The sequence below is a fragment of the Astyanax mexicanus genome, chromosome 11 (assembly GCF_023375975.1).
Source record: "Astyanax mexicanus isolate ESR-SI-001 chromosome 11, AstMex3_surface, whole genome shotgun sequence".
NCBI classification, from domain to species: domain Eukaryota; kingdom Metazoa; phylum Chordata; class Actinopteri; order Characiformes; family Acestrorhamphidae; genus Astyanax; species Astyanax mexicanus.
Window position 1 is genome coordinate 39,053,633 of NC_064418.1, and position 19,899 is coordinate 39,073,531.

General features: G+C 37.9%; 1 protein-coding gene and 1 long non-coding RNA gene across 2 annotated transcripts; both read right to left on the bottom strand.

The window, feature by feature from the left end:
• Nucleotides 1-176: 176 nt before the first annotated feature.
• gjc4b (gap junction protein gamma 4b) lies at nucleotides 177-9,996 on the bottom strand. Its single transcript, XM_007256372.3, has 3 exons — nucleotides 9,807-9,996; nucleotides 3,115-4,301; nucleotides 177-2,670 (listed from the first exon to the last, which is right to left on the bottom strand). Exons 2-3 carry the CDS (start codon nucleotides 4,271-4,273, stop codon nucleotides 2,657-2,659), a joined length of 1,173 nt encoding a protein of 390 aa, XP_007256434.2. The 5' UTR covers nucleotides 4,274-4,301; nucleotides 9,807-9,996; the 3' UTR covers nucleotides 177-2,656.
• Nucleotides 9,997-18,447: 8,451 nt separating this feature from the next.
• Nucleotides 18,448-19,608, bottom strand: LOC125804960 (uncharacterized). Its single transcript, XR_007441179.1, has 2 exons — nucleotides 19,252-19,608; nucleotides 18,448-18,727 (listed from the first exon to the last, which is right to left on the bottom strand). It is a non-coding gene; the product is annotated as an uncharacterized LOC125804960 (long non-coding RNA).
• Nucleotides 19,609-19,899: the final 291 nt, after the last annotated feature.

Sequence of the window (19,899 nt, forward strand, 5' to 3'; positions counted from 1 at the left end):
TTAACAGAACTGTAGGTTTAATTAAGCTAAAGGTTTTCACAAATTAACACAAATTCCCTAATAATTTCTCAATATTAAATATAAAGACCAGTTTTAATTAGAAATGCCAGCTTTTAACAGGACCCAAAATAATGCTGCCCATGAAAAATTTAATAAAAAGACAAGGAGAGAAAGACTTCAATTTCAGTTTTATTCATATTTAACTTGCACAAAAATACTATTTGTACAAAAAGTATAAAAAACATGGAATACAAAAGTTTAAAAAACAAACAGAACACACTCTTGCAATAACAAACTCCAGAACTTTCCTCTGAACTAATGCTGAAACAAGACGGGGCAGACTGCATTCTTTTGCCACGTACAAACAATTAGAGCCCTTTACTTTGGGTAAGTTTTCGAAACGGGTGAGGACAAAACAAAAATAGTCCACTTAGACCAAGCTATACTGTGTATAAGGGATTTCTGAAGTGTGTTTCGGGTTACTCAAAAAAAAAAAAAAAAAAGAGGAAAAAAAAAAAGCTACAAAAAAGTTGGCTGAAAATATCATAGAAAACTTCTTAGAAAGATCATAGAATTCCATAAATAACCATAAATGTAACAGATGTTAAATCATAACTTGATGTAAAGGTTCTTTGCACTTTTATATGTTTGTCTATTACCAGCGTTTTTGCATCTTAAATGAGATCAACATCTTTTAAAGAGTGTGAGCTAAACTTTGTGTCTAAATCAATAGTGTAACAGGATTGTTTTGTGTTAGTGTACGGGAAAACAAAAAAAAGGACAGGAAAATGATTGATGTCTCAAGTTTGATTTTGCACATTTTGCCCATGTTAACTTTTCATGTCCTAGATGAGGTCTTGACTGTTGCTTCACTATATGAATGTTGTTAACTGCACTGTTCGCACTGCAGGGTTACATTTAACTGCTGTAAAAAGGATACTAACTTAACCACTATATAAAAGATCTTAAAGCTCCATCGGGCTTGTAGCACACCAGGCCCAGTTAGCCCTGAACCTCCAACAGATGCATTTGGAACAGCTTGAATCAATTTGCATAGAGAAGCAACAAAATTAAAAGATAAAGGAAAATAACCATAAAATATTCAAGAAATATATTCATACAATAAGAAAATGTGACCTCGCTCAAGACTTGTAACTCCCATCATTAGAACAAATGAGCTGGCGCACAGCTGTCTGAACTAAAACACAGAACAACAAAAGCCAGACAGATCCACATCAGGCCAAACAAAGAGACATTATGTGGAGCAGTAAACAATTATATATTAAAAAAAAAAATTACACCAAACAAAAAGTCCTGTAAACCTTTTGTACTTCACAGAGAAGCCTTTTCGTCATTGTTATATTAATGTGGCAATAAAATCCCCGTATACACACACCTCACACAAAACGGAAGAACATATCAAAAGCTTCCTTGTAGGTCAGCAATTAAGATTCACAAGTATTCAAGCATTTCCAGGTTTTCATTGTTTTGATCATTCAGACAAAAGGCACCAAAAAGTGGCTTTGATATTGCAGAACAGCAAAAACTTAAGCAGAGGCCGAGACTGCATTTCAGCACAACGACTGCTACTACAGATACAGCTACAGGCCTGCGCAGCATGTTGCTATCTGTTACATTTCCTCTCCGACCACATTGGATTCCAGTTCACCCAGAGAAGTCTCCCAAAAACCAGAAACAGAGATGTATTTTCTTAATGTACAAACCCTTTCATAGACATAAAAAATGCCAACAGCAGCAACTTGTTTGGCTTAAGCCTTAAGGGGATTGGCTGAGATTACAGGCTACATATGAAGTGCCGCTTTTCATTTTAATAAGATTTGACCTGGTTTGTTGTGCAACATCATTAACCAGCTCAAACATGATCTATAGTAATTGAATAGTTAGTCTGAACAGTGAAACTGGGGCCACTTGGATGCCTATAAATAATAATAGCTTTATCAGACAGTGATTTTGGTCTGGCATCGTACCTCAACCTTCTTGTGAACTTGGTCCTTGGTTGATACTATTAGAACAAATCAACCTTCCCCAACCAAACTCTACAAAAAACAACGTACCATCTTAGACAATAAGAAGCCCTTGGCTGACACTGGTTCACAGATACATGCAAGTACTAATTACGGTTCACTACTAAACACAAAACCTACTACTATATTCGTACCTACATAACCAAAAATTCTAATGTGGTTTTACACTGGCTTGTCCGTTACGTTTTGAAATGAGAATAAAAAAAAAAAAAAAGTACAGTCCAGTTTAAAAATTAAGGCATTTTTGAGATGCAAACCTTGGCACTTCATAAGAAGTGTTAAATATATGGAAGAAATCTTTTCCTACGACGAAAACAAACAAACAAAAAAAAGGATAAACACTCTGCTCAGTTGGCTACAAAAAGGAAAGGTTTTACTTGAGTACTTTGGAATGTTAGGCAGACTGGTCCTCAAGTATAACTGGCTGCTGAAATGTTCTTTCCTGCTATAATACTGCACAGCATGTTGTTATAGTGCTCACAAAAACAACAAGTGTGTCATTGTTTTACAAAGAATCCTACAAAACCATTCAAAAACATCCATTCCCGTAGATGTCCAACCCAACCAATGGACGGAGTTTGGCAGTCAAGAAAGTAGTGGAAACGTCAGACTCAGGCTCTGAGACCTAAAAAGAAAGAGAGGGCAAAAGACGACAATCAATGCAATGCAAGATAATTTACATTTTTTAAATCCAACATCCCTGCTTAATTTTTGAGAACCAATAACCCAACCCAATCATTAATACTCTTCCACCATCACATGCAATGACTCCAAAACTGACACTTTTTAATCCGACACCAATGCAACACCCCTATTGAACAAACATTCTGAGGAAAGGGCTCAGTGCTGATGTCTCAGCAAACAGATGTCCTTTCCAGCCAGCATTAGTCTGAAATAATGTGAGGCAAAAAAAGCCCCAGCTCAGGTTCCTGCTGCTTATGGAAACATTTTAGTCAGCTTGACCACTCAGAGCTTATAATAAATACAAAAGCTGCTTTGACTTCATTAAATGAGAAAAGCATTGGGGAATCACTTGCATCAAGTCAAATAAAAACTGATCATGGTTTACCTTTACCACAGGTGCTTCCCTGCTTCTCCTGCTTTTCGAAGTTCAATCTGTTCTGTTCGACAGCCGTGCCATTAGACTCTGGGCTGCTGCTTCTTGACGGGCTCCCCTCTTCACTCTGGTAGGCCAGATCCAGATGCTGCTGGGCCAGTTTCAAGTGCCTTCGCAGCCTTTCCAGGTCACGGGAAGACGACTCGTCGCCAAATGACTCCCGACCCGAGTCGCCCAGGTTGTAGTCAGGCTTCATGCCCATGGCAAGTTTACCAGTGTTGTCCTTTTTTAAGGCAGTGTTGTAACCAGGTGGCGCTGTTGGAACCCGGCTGCACATCAAGGGCTTTGGGCCGGTCATGGGCATAGGCATGTGGTGGTGGCGGCGAGCCCGTCTGCGGAAAGCATCACGAATGCCGCTGAAACCCAGGTGGAGAATTTCAAGCACTGTGAGTAACAAACAGAGGGCACTCACTGCATACATGATCAGTAGGAAGATTGTCTTCTCGGTGGGGCGAGAGACAAAACAGTCCACGGTGTGGGGGCACGGGCTCCGTGTGCACACGTATGAGGGCGCCACCTCAAAGCCGAACAAGATATACTGTCCGAAAAGAAAGGACACCTCAAAGGCGACACGGGAAAGCAGCTGGAATACGTAGACCTTCATCAGGCCATCACGTTGGATGCGCCGCCGTCCGTCGTGCTTTTTCGAAGGCTTCTCAGGCTCCTTATCTTTCTCAGGCTCGATCTCCTCACAAATCATGGGGTCCTCCTCGCCGTTGTCCTCCGCCTCCTCATAGTCTCTGTTGGTGCCACGGTTGATCATGGGCATTCGTTTGCGCCCGCGGGGCCTGTACTCATCATCGTCCATGCGGGCAATCTTATGCATGGCGAAGCCCAAGTACATGATGGTGGGGGTGGTGATCATGATGATCTGGAAGACCCAGAACCTGACGTGTGAAAGTGGCGCAAATGCGTCATAGCACACGTTCTCGCAACCAGGTTGCCCCGTGTTGCACACAAATTTACTCTGTTCATCATAGTATATAGACTCGCCGCCTACTACACACAAGACGATTCGGAACACTATAAGCAGCGTGAGCCAGATCTTCCCCACGAAGGTGGAATGGTTGGAGATCTCCTCCAGGAGTCGTGTTAAGAAACTCCAGCTCATGTTATCACCGTTTCACCACCTTTCAGTACTGAAAAAGAAAGAAAAACAAAATTAGTAATAGGACTAGTTTGTTAAACTGGGCCCTACTTAGTTTTTACCCAGTGATGCAGTTATATTAGACATGCGTTAACACAGGAGTCATACTTATAATTGCAATAGTTGTACAGTGTAGCATTTTATACAAAAATAGTGTAGACACATGAGTCTATATTCAACAAAGGTAGTTTAATTAAAAGAAACAAATAGATTGAGGCATCTCTACTTTTTAAAAATGTTATCCTTTTCCAAACTTTAGTTTAAATTAAATTATTTTAAAATTTTGCTCAGTTGGAGAATCTTTGTAAATACCGGCTCTCAAGAGCAAACACCAGGACACAGGAACAAACATGCTTTAAAAAAAAAAAAAAAAGAAGAAAAAAAAAAAGATAGGGACTGGATAGAACGTTTCACCAAAAAGACCAAATCACTGAAACGATTATGCAATAAAGGTCCGTTTTTCATGTCAGTTCTTCCACTAGGTGGAGCCACCACAATGCTGTAAAAACACACCGTCACAACACTGACTTTTGGAAATATTTATGCCTTGGGAGTGGGCAAATGAGGGCAATCTTAAGTACGACTGAAATTCTTCAGGAGATGACACCACTGTGTCAAAAACACCCTTTGACTGAGGCATTTGACCTTTTGGTGCTTCCTGACCAATGTGGGTTTCACCTACTTGCTGAAGCAAGTTCAAAAGAGCCAGCCAGTTTGCAAGTGTGTACTGACAAACTGAAAAGAGCAGTCTCGCAGAGGAATGAGAAACACAGGTTTAACTGAAGCGTGGGTTTGTGCAGCTGTTTCCACATATTTACCAAGCAAACACCTCCTCAGAAAAGAAGAGAGAGAGAGAGAGAAAAAAAAAAAAAGACTGACTCCTCCTTTGGAAGGTAACAGTTTCCACTGTATGAGTAACACTAGACTGTGTCTATAGGTTGACCACCAGCATCCACAGCAAGCAGTTATTCTGCAGTCTATACTTAAATACCTTTCTGTTGTGGTTCCTCTACACCCGCACAACCCTATGGCCTACAGCCATCAACTTGTGCCAGAGTTGAGAAAATTCAGGAAGCAGGAATGCCATCCCCTCCCAGGACAAGTAGCAGCAAGTCTAAAGGAAGCCCAGGACCGGCTTTCTTATCCACAGTCTAAGCTCACTATAAATACTGTCTTCTAATTTCTGTGGTACAAATGCCTACTTCAAAGCTGTTCAGCACACAGTAAAATAAGGATGAAGGCAAGACTGTTTGAGGTGGGGGCCATTTAAATAGCTACAGTCAATGGTGATGCTAAGGGTAAAACCGCAGTCTGAGTGTGAGGTTGTAGGATTTATTGGAGGCTCAGTGTCAGCGCAGTAAAAATCCTGCTGTGTTCTGAAATAGGCACCAAATCACAGCAATTTGTATGTAAAGCAAAAGGGACACATCCATTCGGAATTCAGCAGTACAATGAACTAGTTTTGACATAAAACTACACCCACAGCTGGTGCCCGTTGGCCCTCCAATCCAATATGACTCCAGGCCAAACCAGTCTCTCAACTTCTAACACTACTCTACTGCTGCACTGTTTACAGATGGGCAGCCTTACAACAAGCCTCTGATACATCCCACTGAAAGCCTCAAAAGAACGAGGGGGAAGCATTAATTTCCTTAAACAAAAAGAAACCAGATGGGTAGATTTTACAAGCTTTCACTATAAAAGTCGTAAAGAAAATAAACTTAAAATATAAACTAATATATAAACTCCTAATTCAAAACTGATGGTCATATCAAAAAGACAAAACTTTTTTTTAAGCAGCTACCCTGGGAAGAACTGCTCAAAAAGCTTAGTTCATTCTGAATTTCAGCTCTTCACTGATGAAGGCAACCTTTATTTTAAGCACCACTTCTGAAAGACCTCACTTTTTACAGCAGTTCAGCAAAGGCTAGAAGGGTGACCATTACGAACCATGAGCGTAAGCATTAACTTCACAGAAACAGAGCGGCTTTTTGGAAGACATCTGGGAGAGTAGTTAACGTTCCAGCCCAGACGTTTTACCTCTGGGATGGAAGATGAAACCGAGCTCAAGCAGAAGCTAAAAAAAAGCCTTTTAGATAACAAAACGTAGCACAAACTGGTGCTGGACAGTTTAGTCTGTTAGTCTGCTACACCGTGAACACACCCAAGTATACACCAACATAAAAAACAGGGAGAAAAAAAAATAGAGGTGTGCCAAAAAATCGATTCACATAAGAATCTTGATTCTCATTTACTACGATTCAGAATCGATTTAAAATGTCCCAAAATCGATTCTGAGGGGCGGGTTTTAGACTGATTTTGGGCTGGGTATTTTTGTTGGACCTGGCAACCCTGGGGATAGCGCTTGTCCTTTCAAACGGAGATCTTCCAGACACACACAGAGCGTAGGTGTTTGAGAATCACCGGTAAGATGGCAGAACAAGCACTATATTACATTAGATTAACGTGTAGTTTCAATGTTTTATGGCAGAATGCTTCATAACAAGCATAAAAAAGATCGCTAGTAGTTAGTTTCAGTAACTGTTAGCTAGCTAACTAGCTAACTTTCCAGTTCCACCTTAAATAACGCTACAGGTGGCAGCGGGCTGCAGCATTTAAGGCGGAACGGAAAAATACAATAAGCTAATCAGAGCTAATTTCAGCTCCTCATCACAGAGGAATTAAGGAATGGACCATATGAATTAATTTCTCCACCTCCTGCCCCCTTTCTGAAGAAATACAACGACCTTAAATTAACTAGTTAATCAGCAGCTGCTCCTGAACTTTAGCGCTCCACTGCTATCATCACATCAGCCCAGCAGCGTCACCTACACACCACCGCTAGTAGCCTGGTAATAAAGCAGTGTTATTTATTCTTTATTTATTGTTCATTAACGTCATTGTGATATCCCAGTGATTCCTCTGTCACTGAGGACCCACATTCCTGCACATTTTATTGTTTTTGTAACACATTACCTGCTCCAGGACCAGTGTATATTATGGAGGGTTTTTTTTCAATAAGATTCATAAGCCAGAAGCAGAAATTTTTATAATTCAAATCGTTTTGAATCAAAAATCGATTTTGAATCGAATCGTGGCCCCCAAAATCGGAATCGAATCGAATCGTGAGATAGTAAACGATTCCCACCCCTAAAAAAAAATGTCATCCACTAGTGTCAAAAACTTTGTAACTTCTCACAGGGCCACAGTTGTTTGCTTTTCTCTTTTGTATGCTATATTAGTCCTGACAGAGGCCTCTGGAAAAGTAATAACCTGTGTGACCATGCCCTTTTCAGGCAAGAAAAACAACCTCTGCCAATAACTTATGGCCTACCAAGTTTAGGCAAAAACGTAAGGTAGTAGTACAATCTGGAAGAGCACAAACAGGAGGGCAAGAGCTAAGAAATGCTGAGGATGTAACAAGATAAGCAAGTTCAGACAAAGATGGACTGTATTTCAGTCTAGGGGAGTAGGGAAAAACAAAAATAAAAAAGAATCAACATGAGTTAGCCAAGAAGTCCCAGAAGCAGTTCAGGTTCAGTAAGAAACGCAAAACTTGACAGATTTCTTCCAAAAACCCTCTTACATTACAGCCAATCTTTCTTACCATAGACAGCACCTTTTCCATCAACCATTGTAGAATACTCAGAAGTAGTCATGCTAAGAGCTTTCCTCAGAAATGTTACACCCACTGACCAGTCACATTTTAAACCACCCTTACAGTGGTCCATAACTAAACAGTCCACCTTAGATTGCTCATTTTACAATACAGTAAAATAGTTACTGTAAATAACAACTCAGAGTTTTACTTCCTTCACTTGATAGGTCTATATTTTCCTTTCAATCTGGCAAAGATTTATCCACCCACTTTGGTAAAGGACTTAAGGCCATAACCAGACATGCTCAGTTTTCCCTGAAAACTGTGACGTGCACTGACCACAGTGGCACTTTAAACTGAACCATAATGCGGTTTATAACCCTACACAGGCTACTCTATATTTATTCGTCTAAAACCTACAGTATAAACTTCTGTTAACAGTTTATTGTATGTTTAGATTCAGCGCGTGACATGGTAACTTAATCTATTTTTATCCTTACCTTTTTTTTAAACAGTGCTGAGCTTTAAAACTGTTTAACATTCATTAAATAAAACTGTACGACTTATTAAAGTAGCACATTCCTGAAGTTAATCAAATGTTAATCAAACAGTCATCACCCTGAAATATCATGATGATATTTTTGGATCATATCACCAAACCCTAATCATTATAGAAAAACGTATACCAATACGATAGAAAATTGTCAGGTTATCCAACCCTGGTCAAATTTCCCAACAAGTTGAGAAGTTTTGAGGACTATTTTTGATAGAAAATGCTGGAAGGTCTGTCCTGAACTGAGAAAGTCTTAAAATAAATGCTGAAAATACTGAAAACAAAACAACCATGCACCAAACTTGTTTGCAGCTTAAGTTAGGTTAGGTTTACAAGGTAAATTTTTTAAACTCTTTTTTTCACAGGTACACTAAGATGTTAAAATAAAAATGTAAAGGAAACTTTAAAATTGTGACTTTTTTGTCTACAAATAATATATAAATAAAGTTGTCTAGTTATGTGGGAACCAAATATGTCAGTCTTAAGCAAAACTACTATTTAGCTAGCTATTATGGTTAAGACAATTTGTTTAATGATTGTTGCAATTGCCCAGCTAGTTTTTGTAAACGGGCGAAATTAAAATGCACAAAATTGAAAAAAAAAAGATTAAATCCAATACCTTCACAATTCTAAATAACAAAAAAAATATATATAAACGCGTTTTATAGACGTTTTCTCTGATTGTTGTTTTGTGGTAGCTAAGCTAGTTAGCTGGCAACTAACGTTACCATGCTCTTGAGTGGCGCGTGCAACGTGTCGCCTCAGTTAGAACAGTAACGTTAGCTAACCTAGCTTAGCCAACCGTCCCTCAATCCATACCACAACCAACGGCCAGCCTCGACGTTAACTAGCTAGGTAGCTTACTATCTCAACTTAATTAAACACGAAAATCGGTCTAAAATATCTGAATTGTTGATTAGTTCGCGGCTGGTGGAAAAAGAGCCTCAAAGCTGAAGAGAAGATTTAACTAACTAGACTTACTATTGTTCTCCTTCAGAGGCGGGAATGACTACACTAAGCCCCAATCCTCCGCAAAAACACGCCAAACTGAGGGACCTGACTGGCCTTAACGTTATTTCAACACATGTTATCGAGCTTCAGACGAACTAGTGGACCTGGAGGTACGTAATGATAAAAGTTAATCAAACTACTGGCTCCTCCGATAAGAAACACTCTAGTTTATAGTTAACTTAACTAGCTTAGCTAGTTTAAACAACGTCTAGCCAAGTTAACCTACCCACGTCTATTAACCCCACGTTAAAGCTAAGCTAGGTTAAACCACACGGCTGTTTTTGTTTGTAACATAACTGAGCTTTGTCTACTAGCTAAAGAAAGAAGGGTCTTACCTCAGCGAGCTGATTCTCAGTCAGATTCCGTTGGTTTCTTAAAGCTAAAGCAGAAGAATCACCATATTTTTCAGCCTCCACGCGAAACTCTCACTCCTTATGAACCCATTCAGGTAACTCCACTCCTTTCCCCCGCTCTGACGGGGTGCTATAAGGACCGTGTGGACAAAGAGCCTCCCGAAATCCCTTATTCTCCACCTCCTTTTTCTCCTCCTCCTCCTCCTGCTCCTGCTCTGCTGTGACACCCCACCCCCGCTGCAGGGCCCCAACACTGAAACCCCATAGTCTTCCTGAGCGTCTAGCAGATCACTGATTCATTCATGATCATTGTATGACCCACTAAATGATACTTTCCTACTTATTTTACACCAAACACTAACACATATCTGGACTGGTTGCTGTTTATTTATTTATTTTTAGCTTTAGAAACAGCTTTTAGCTTTAGTTTTTTAAAATAATTCCAATGACGTTTTTCATTTTTATACGTTTGTCAGGGATTATGAATTTGTCGGGGAACATGAATTTGTTTTTTTGGTTCAGAAGCTGAATTAAACAGTGTCTGACAACAACAGAGAGTAATAACATTTCAGACACTTTTGCCATGTGTCTTCACGTTTCTTTTTTCATTCACAGTTGATCAAATCTGGATTATATACAAATAAAGTAATACTTCAATTTAACAAATGACTTCAGATTTGTGCTTAGGCTCAGAAAATATTTGGACCAAATCTGATCAGCTCAGATATGGAAATAAATGTGACTAAAAACAAATAAATTCAGCTTTGTTGTTGAGAAAGTACAAGTACAGGCCAATTAAATGTTTCATTTTTTTACTTTGATTCATGATTATATGTGGATTATATTGTTTGATTTTGGTAAAACAGAACTTGTAAAAGTGTGGCTAAAAGATAAGATTCAAGGCAACAAATCAAGGTTTCATGGTTTGAACTATTGAGAAATCACAAGCACAAACCAGTTAAATGCTGATTAGCATGTAACCAAATCTAATTGGTGTGCAAATTTAGATGTATCTAACACAGATACTTTGCACTTCAATCACTCTGGCTTGACCAACCAATTGTCAATTGTCATATCTATTGAACCTAATGGCTGAGATGTTATCACCTAATTTGTCATATTGATTATAATCTTTAAGCCACACTTTCAAATACTGGTTGTACCAAAACTTTTTTTTATTTTCCCTCATACAATAAAAGTATTAAAAGCACACATAATCAGAAACAATCTAGTATAGAATATTATTTTCTTGTAGTATAACTACTCTTCAAGCAAACCTATTTCATTTATCACAATGAAAAGAGGATCTTGAAAGGTTTTAACACTATATTTTATAAGGTTCTTTAAACATGTTTTCCTTGTTTTCCTTTTAAATAGACAGCGAACCATTACCTTTATTAAAAAAAAACTTTTGTGTATGCAAGAGTGAATTCAACATGTCATAATTTTACCCAAACACATACAATTCAACACTCTAAGTTTCTTGTTTAACAAGGTTCTTTAGTAAATGCAATGTTACATTTAGAGCCATGATGATCATTCAAAGAACCATTTAAATCATGAAGTAGCACTTTGCCAGTTGAAAAAGTAGAAATTAACCACCAAAAATGGTTCCACTATTGTTTTGATGCAAATAATGCTTTTTTTTGTTCTTTACAGAACCCATGTTTTTTAGTGTATTGACACTAAATTTAATTTAAGGGCTTGGAAGGGTTGTGCTTTAATGTCCTTAGAAGAGCAAAAACAAAACTTGTGGGAAGCTACTGTTGTGGTTTCACACTCTCAAACAACTGCATGTTTTGATGTTTTTCCTGTTTTAACACACCCAGCTCAACTCGTAAAAGTTTCATTACTACCAGATGAGTTGAATCAGGTGTGTCAGGGCAGAGGAAGCTTGGCAAAATGTGAAGTGTGTCCAGAACTTAAACAGCAAAAAAACAAACTGATGCAGTTGAACACAATATGTATTAATTAGCACAGATTTGTATAAGAAAGCAATCTAAGATTAAGAATATATCTAGCTTTCCTAAATATGGAACTGTGTAAATGCTCTAAACTAGGGATCTTACACACTTACCCACTGGCTTCGCATGGCTGCATGGCATGCTTGTGTGGCAATAACAACTTCCTCCCTTTCTTTCAAAAAGGTTGTTCGGAAGTCATCGTTATTTGAGATCTTTCCTGAGTTGCATTCTGCCAAAGGATGAAATGATATATGGCTTCCTCTCACCTCTAATCAACCTCTCAATACTGTCTTCTCTCACACAGTGCGAGAGAAATGTATCACTGATCATTTATGCTCTTTAAATATAGATTTTATAGATTGGGATCAATGTCAAAGTGACACACTGCAGACAAGTGAGGTTAACAGCTGAGTTTATTGCATTATACCATGGGCTATTGACAGCTTATACATATTCTGGTCATTGAAACAACAAAAGATGCTTTACTTTAACAAGGGAAAACAGCCCTACATTTAAAACTGCAGTCCCTAAGAGTTTTAGTTTCAATTGAAAGAGGTAGTAGTGGCTTTAATGTTGGTACTAGCAGTTAACTGGAATAATTACCCGAATAACAACAAATGGTACAACAAAAATGATTTTTAAAAAAATATTTTTAAGTAAACATATACAAATTACATATATTTCACATGTTGATATGAACATATTTCACTCTGAATCAATATCATCCTTTTTTTTCAGTGTAAGATAGACCTGAACAATTCAGCTTAACCTTCGGCACCTCTTTTAATTCATTATCCTGCAATAAAACAATCATATAACACTGTCATTTGTTTTACTATCTACTCGTCCATTTTGCCTTCTCCTCAGAAATCTGTGGATGTGTACGGGATTAACTGGAGTTCAGCGAAAAACAGTTGGTAATTCAGCCTGTGATTTTCTCAGCGGTCGTCTGAGAAAAACACATACATGGTCGCTCCAGACGGGAATAAAATCACAGAAGCCCCCCATAAAATAAAAAATTACCCCTGGACCCCCTGATAAACGAATCCTGTGCGGATAGGGCTTAAGGTCACATTGCTGCAAATCAGATACGTATAGGATTTTAATACCACATATATGTGTAGTCATATATTTTTTAATGTGAACCATCAAGATAGCCAGATCTGGTCTAAGCAAAAATTGGAATTGATAAATGAGGTTTAAAATGTGAACTTAGCACAAGCACTGTCCTCATCTCACCAAGTACAGCCCAAATGTCTGGATGTGCACTCCACCCATGTTATTGAGTATGTAATGAAAGGGTGACTTGTGTGGATAGCCAAATATCACATAATCACACCACGCTGGTGCTGAATGACCTGTTGAATGACTGCAGAAAGACCATGCAGCGTTCCTCCATTCTCAGGAGTTTGTACTTGCACGTCAAACTTGCAAAGTCTGGACTGTCAAGTAGGCTAAACTAAAATTGCTGTACTTTGTATTGAGAAATGAGGCTAGTCTGCCACTAGAAAGGTGGTGTTGCAACTATCTAGACTATTCCAACCAAACTCTAAGCAAGTTTTTTTGTGTACTCCAAATACAACTTGCGTTTTGTGCACCTTTGGTAGTAAGCCAGTTTAGGGTGGCTTTGATATTGTGCTGAATGTGCCTGGCTGCCTGTGACTGATCCACTTCCTATGCTGATGCCATCACAGCTCAGATTTTTTTTTTATCTAAGCTTAGTCAGCCTGTCATAAGAGTTGTGGTTTGTGGTGATGCAATTTCTGCCTTCAGTCAAGTAATATCTGAAAAAAAAGAAAGAAAAGCAAACAATTATAAACCAAGTAGCATTCTCTGCTTTCTGTGCTTATAATCAGTTACAATGCCTGTCCGACTGCATTATTTCCGTTTTAAAAAAAATAATGACATGGTATATAATGCCTCTCTAAAAGCTATTCACTATAACTTCACAAAACCTTAGGTATTTGTAATTTGTCTGTTATGTAAAGTGTTAAATATCATGTGGTACGACCCATAAGCACTTACTCTAATACATTTTTGAAAATGTAGCTTCTGTTGCTGAAACTAGATCATTATTGATAGAGTATTCTTAAGTTGATGTTTTTTAAAAAAATGTTATTAATTTTATGTGATTTACAGGAAACATAAGTCTGTTAAGTACAGTAAAGAAGCTGACTGTGACATTATTGAATAAAAATATAAGATCACACTATTTACAAAAAACTCTGGAGTGAAACTGCATTGTTAATAAAAAGGTACAGTACTGAGAACTTGTAGTAATGTACAAAATGTTAAGGAAATGAATTAATATAAATCATTAATCAGGGTGGCACTGCATTACATTTTGTAACACAACATTAAATTAATCTAAATTAAATACCGCTTAATGTAACATTTTATTACGAATGTATGTGTACACAACATTTTTAAGGTATGAACATTTTAAAAGATACTTTAATTTCTACAAAAAATAAAATTGTCCTTTAAAAATCCGTCATCGACCCTAACACACAGTCCACATCACAAAGTATAGCAGAAACCTGAAACTCTTGTACAAACTGCTTGTCATGCTGAGGCATAACTGAGCAGCAGGGGAGGAGATATTTCCTAGGGAGCATTCCATACTTGAGGATCTCCATGCCAACCCTTGTAATAAGTCTTTGTGCTAATATTCCTGCTTCATTCCTGTTTCAGTGGCTATTTACTGCATACTTTCGGTAATTTAATGGAAGCACCAAGACTTCTGGATAGATACGTTTGTCTCTTGCTTGCACACTGGTTTTTTTTTTCCAAGACATTTCTATTGGATATCAGGGGCAGCTCGCCGGATAACTACACCTAAGTAATGTGGTCTGTTTTACAGCATTTTTACAGCTCCCCATGCTGTTTCTGACAAGAAAACAGACTTTCATATTCAAAACATCTGCTGTATCATATCCTGAATGTTAGGAATAAAAATCTGAAGTAATTTTCCAGGGCATAGGTAGTGTTTATTGATTGCACATGTAACAGAACCACCTGCAGACGTGAGTCAGGGAGCCGGTTTAAGTGATTAAATAAGTGATTAAGTAATTAAATAATGTCATAAACATTCACCTCATTGTTCCGTTAAATTCACAGTTCTAAAGAGAGGTGCAGTCAGGTGCCAGCCGCACTAATTTTAACCATCTGTGTTGTTAACTTGCTGTTTTATTGAAAACACCAAAAAAGACACATTGTTTCTTACACTTACTTTGCCCTTAGTTCATTGCAATCAGTATAAACCCAAGCCTTTTCAAGTTTTGTTTGGTCAGGTCTGCTACATATTCCCAAAAAAGTTGGCATGGGAGCAATATAGGGATAGAAATTAGGTAAAATAATAATAATGATATGGTTTAAAACAGGTGAGACATTTACATTTACAAATGCCACTTAAAACTTTACTGTACAAAACTGAAGCTTCTAGCATGACAGTAATATTTGTAAAATAATTATCTTACCCTGACTTCATTAGACACACTTCTGGTATGGCAACATTGATGCAAAAACATACATTGAAATCCTAGTGCAACATATATATGCTGTTTTAAAATGCATCTTTTCCAGGGACATCCATGTTTTTCCATGCAAAAACCACATGCTATACAAAGCCATGGCTGCAGAAAAAGGGTTCTTTGACAATGTTGAACCCATACTGCTTCACACTTTAAGGGTGTGTTTGCAGGAAGAATAGGACAATATAACACCCAAAACACTTTAGTGCTTGATCTCCTCATTGCAACTTTTCTGATAAGTGTAGCGACCAAGAATAGCAGCATTACAAAGTGGTTAATGCTTTAATATCTCTCCCCAAAATTTTGAATGTGGGCCTGAAATGTATAGGAATAGGAGCATTAATAAATGAAATGAATTTGACCAGGTAAATATAAAAGATGTTGGGTTCATGCTGTCTGCAGTAAATAAAAGTCCATTATCTGTACTGTCACAACATTTTCCTATTTGGCATTAAACACTAATTCTCAGGATTTCTTTTCAATGCCAGTTTATACAAGCTAAGAGCCCTTTATATATGTTTTTTTTATAAACAGTGACATGTGCAGCATTACAGCAAAAAATTATATCTTTAAGTTAAGTCCATTAACTTGTATTAAAATTTGACAATGAATGGATCCTTTTTTTTTTACATTGACTTTCATAAAAGTTATACAATACATTATAATTGTATACAAACAAATTTAATTTTTAATATAGACATTGCCATTTGTAGTCAAATGGATTACAAATAACAAACAAAACCTTTTATTGTGGACTATAATCACTTGTTTGATTAAAAGCGTATTTATTTTGCTGTTAGGTCTTCTCCACCCCTGTTTTTTTAAACAAAGGGCACAACGATCTCGAGGTCATTTAAAGCGGGAAAAGGCTCCAGAGGTCATTTAAAGCGGGAAAAGGCTCCAGAGGTCATTTAAAGCGGGAAAACAGACAAAAAGCTTGAGCAGACAAGGGGAACGATTCTCTATGGGTTGTTTTTTTCCAGCGTCAGCGCGAGAGTGTTTGGGGGGCAGGGGGTACAAGGCAGTGGGGGTGGGGCAGATTACACAGTTCCTCCACTCTGTTGTTTCTGCACTGGTAGACAGAGCAAGACGAGAAGGTCATTGGTGAGTCCCTAATTCTTTGGTGTTTAGGCGCTTGCTGCCCCGTCGTCCCTCTGTTCCCCAGATGTGGTTGAGTTACAAGCAGAAAAGTGGACAGGACACAATGGACCCCCTTAGACTATATAGGCAGTGGGGCAGGGGGTTGCCATGGTAACATAGTGATCTGCCCTCAGACTACCCCCACCAGTAGAGCAGATGGCGGGAGGTAGGCCACTTCAGGGCCTGGGTTAACCAGAAATTCCCCAAAGATGATTATCTAGATGCTTCTTCTCTTACGGCTAAAAGATGAATGATCACAGCAGATGAAGAACATCTCTGAACTAGTGTAAATAAAGAGAAAACACTGCATTGGTAAAAAAAAAAAGTGCAAAGAGAATAGAATTTTTGGTAAGACTTATTTATTTAAAGAGTCTTTTCTGGCAGCCAATTTGTGATCAGGTTCAACAAAAAATCATAACAATCTTAATTCTGTTTGTGCTAAAACATTATGCAATCCAGTTCTCCAAACATCGCTACAGACAGAGTTTGCTTGGAAGTGATCTCCACAGCTGCCCCAACTTGAGCCAATGTTGCGCAATAGGCTTTTTCTGAAGGCTGTGTTAAGGCTGCTTTCACACCTAGTAGTGTGCACCAAGTTTGCACCAGAGTCAGGAATTTGGCAGGAATAGAAGCACTCTTTATTTTGGCATTTTGTAATATAACATTTACCAGCATATTATTAAGAATATTATGAAATTCAGATTAATATCTCTTACACAGAGTATTACATATTGTTGCTGTCAGACATTTTTGACATGATCCACTTTTTATTTGCATTATGTCACAATTGTATATTAATAGACAGAAACAGATGCTCCAAAATGACATGGAATTCATTATTTGTGCATCAACTTTCATTAACAAGACCTAAGTTTTCTCCTTCTTCTGTGAAGTTGAATTTTGGAGGTGCATGTATTTTGCAAAACAAGAACGATATACACATGCATACAGAAGAGCAAAAAGAATAGTTGATAGTTGACTGGTGTGAGTGGTGAGTGACTTTGACTATGTTTGACACAATGTTCAAAGCATCTGTTGAACCGACAAAAAGGCTACTGTAGCTAAGGTCTTAAAAAAATGATAATAATGGTGCAAAGCTGTAGATCAGACAGTGCGCCCATGCTTAGTCCTGTCCACCATCCAAAGTACCTTCACACTGTGCACACAGTGCCCAGACAAGACTTTGGAACAATAGAAGAAGTCACTTGGTCTGATGAGTTCTGTTTTATAGTACAGCACTTAGACAGTCGGGTATACATGCACCATTACCCTGTGGAATGCGCTGGATTTGCGTCAGATCCACAGTTCACAGGAGTTGAAGATCCACTGTAACATCATGGTGCCAGATACCACAGAGCACCTCCATAGTTTTTATTTTATTTTATGTAAAGTAAGCAGTACACGCCTGCAGAGAGTGGTAAAGACTGCGGAGTAGATAATCAGAACTCCACTGCCCTCTCTGCAGAGCATCTACCACCAGAGAGTCCTCAGGAGAGCTGCCTCCATCCTCAAAGACTCTACCCACCCCCAGCATGGACTGTTCACTCTTCTGCCTTCAGGCCGGAGGTACAGAAGTGTGAAATGCTAAACCACCAGGCTAAAGAACTCCTTCTTCCCCACTGCTACCAGACTCTTGAACCTACCTCAGAAATAACCATTCACATTACTCTCTACACGTTTACATGTCAAGGACATTTCTCAGAGGCACATGCTCACTTTACTTTTGCAAAATTTTATAATTGCACTGCTGAACCTTTTGCACTTTTTTCATATTCCACTGCTGTAGATAACATGTACTTACTTGTAAATAATATCCATACCCCATTAGGGCTGCAGCTATCGATTCTTTTTGTAATCGGGTACTCTACTGAAAAATCGATTCGATTAATCGAGTAATTGGATAAAACATTTTTTTTGTTAAAGAGCAATTAAAAAGGAATTTTACTCAATAATGAATGACCAATTGGTTTCCTTTTTTAGATAAGTTATATTTTTTAATTCACAACATTTCCAAATTGCAAATACAAATAAATAAAACACAATAAATAAATAAATACCACAATAAAAAAAATAAATTTAATTACATTACTTTCACATTTGGATTTCTTGTAAATAACAAATATAGGGTATAAATCAATAAAAAAGGCATAAACATCGTCTTTGTGTTGTGCATCTTAGCTTCTGAGACGTTGTCAGTTCTGCCAGTGTTGGATCAGTGTGCTGCATTCTTTTACCACCAAGCCGCTTCTCCAAAATATATCAGGACCTGTGCAATAATTGTGACACACAAGTATTACAAATGTTGCTTTTTTCTTTATTTATATGTTGGACTATTTGGGTCTAATTACATCACTAAGACTAATAACTCTAATAATAAGTTCATGGCCGTGCATTTATTAAGATTGACACCTATCGCATTGGGGCACATTAGACACTAGTGGTAATCAATATTTTACCCAATAAATAAGAGACACACTTCCTTATATGAACAACAGTGTTCATACTTTTTTGTCTCACTGGCCAAATGTACTCTTAGATGAAGAAATCAAGCATTTAGTTTCCAGCCAAAGTAACTTCAGTTTAGCTAACTTTTAACATTTTTATTGTTTATATTCTGAACTCCACAGCGCTGCGTTTACTGTTTACATAAAGCCTGTATGAACTCTGTTCTAATAAACTAACCACACATTATAGACAGTGCTTCTATTAATTCACACTCCAAAACGCTGTCGTTTTGTTATTAATTCACATTAATGTTAATCTCATTGATTTATTATAAGTTATATTTACCTGCTCTCTCGGCGTCCTCGCGTCTCGGGTGTCCTCGGCTCAGATGGTGCAGCATTAAAACGCGCTGTTTTGGCACTGCACCGAGTACAGGTCACAGTTCGAACATAAAATGCTTTTATTCCTTTAAAATCGCTGTTTTCTCTCGCCACTTCCATTTTTGCCGCTGCTCAAACCTCCGTCTCCTTGTTCCCGGGCAGGGTGACGTAACCCTGAGCGCGTTGTCAAAATAAAAGTCGCGAAAATACCGCGCGCTGAGTTTATTAATTAAATAAACGATTACTCGAGGCACAGAAAATTAATCGATCAATTTTGTGAATCGAGTTACTCGATTTACTCGAGTAATCGTTTCACCTCTATACCCCATTACTGTTTTCATGTATATATTTCATGGATGTTAATTTAACACCAATTTAATTTTTATATTTTGTTAGTTTATTCTTTCTTTATTGTATATTTTCTATTTTTATCTTTATGCGGCATACTTGGCGAGGGGCAAAGAAAGAATTTCATTGTACGAGAAAACTTGTTTCTTACTGTGCACATGACAATAAACTCTTTGAATCTTGAATCTTTGAATCTTGTTTTGTTGACATGCAGATAACCATAAGCTTTTTAGGCTGGTGATCTTAAGATTTTAAAAAACTTCTG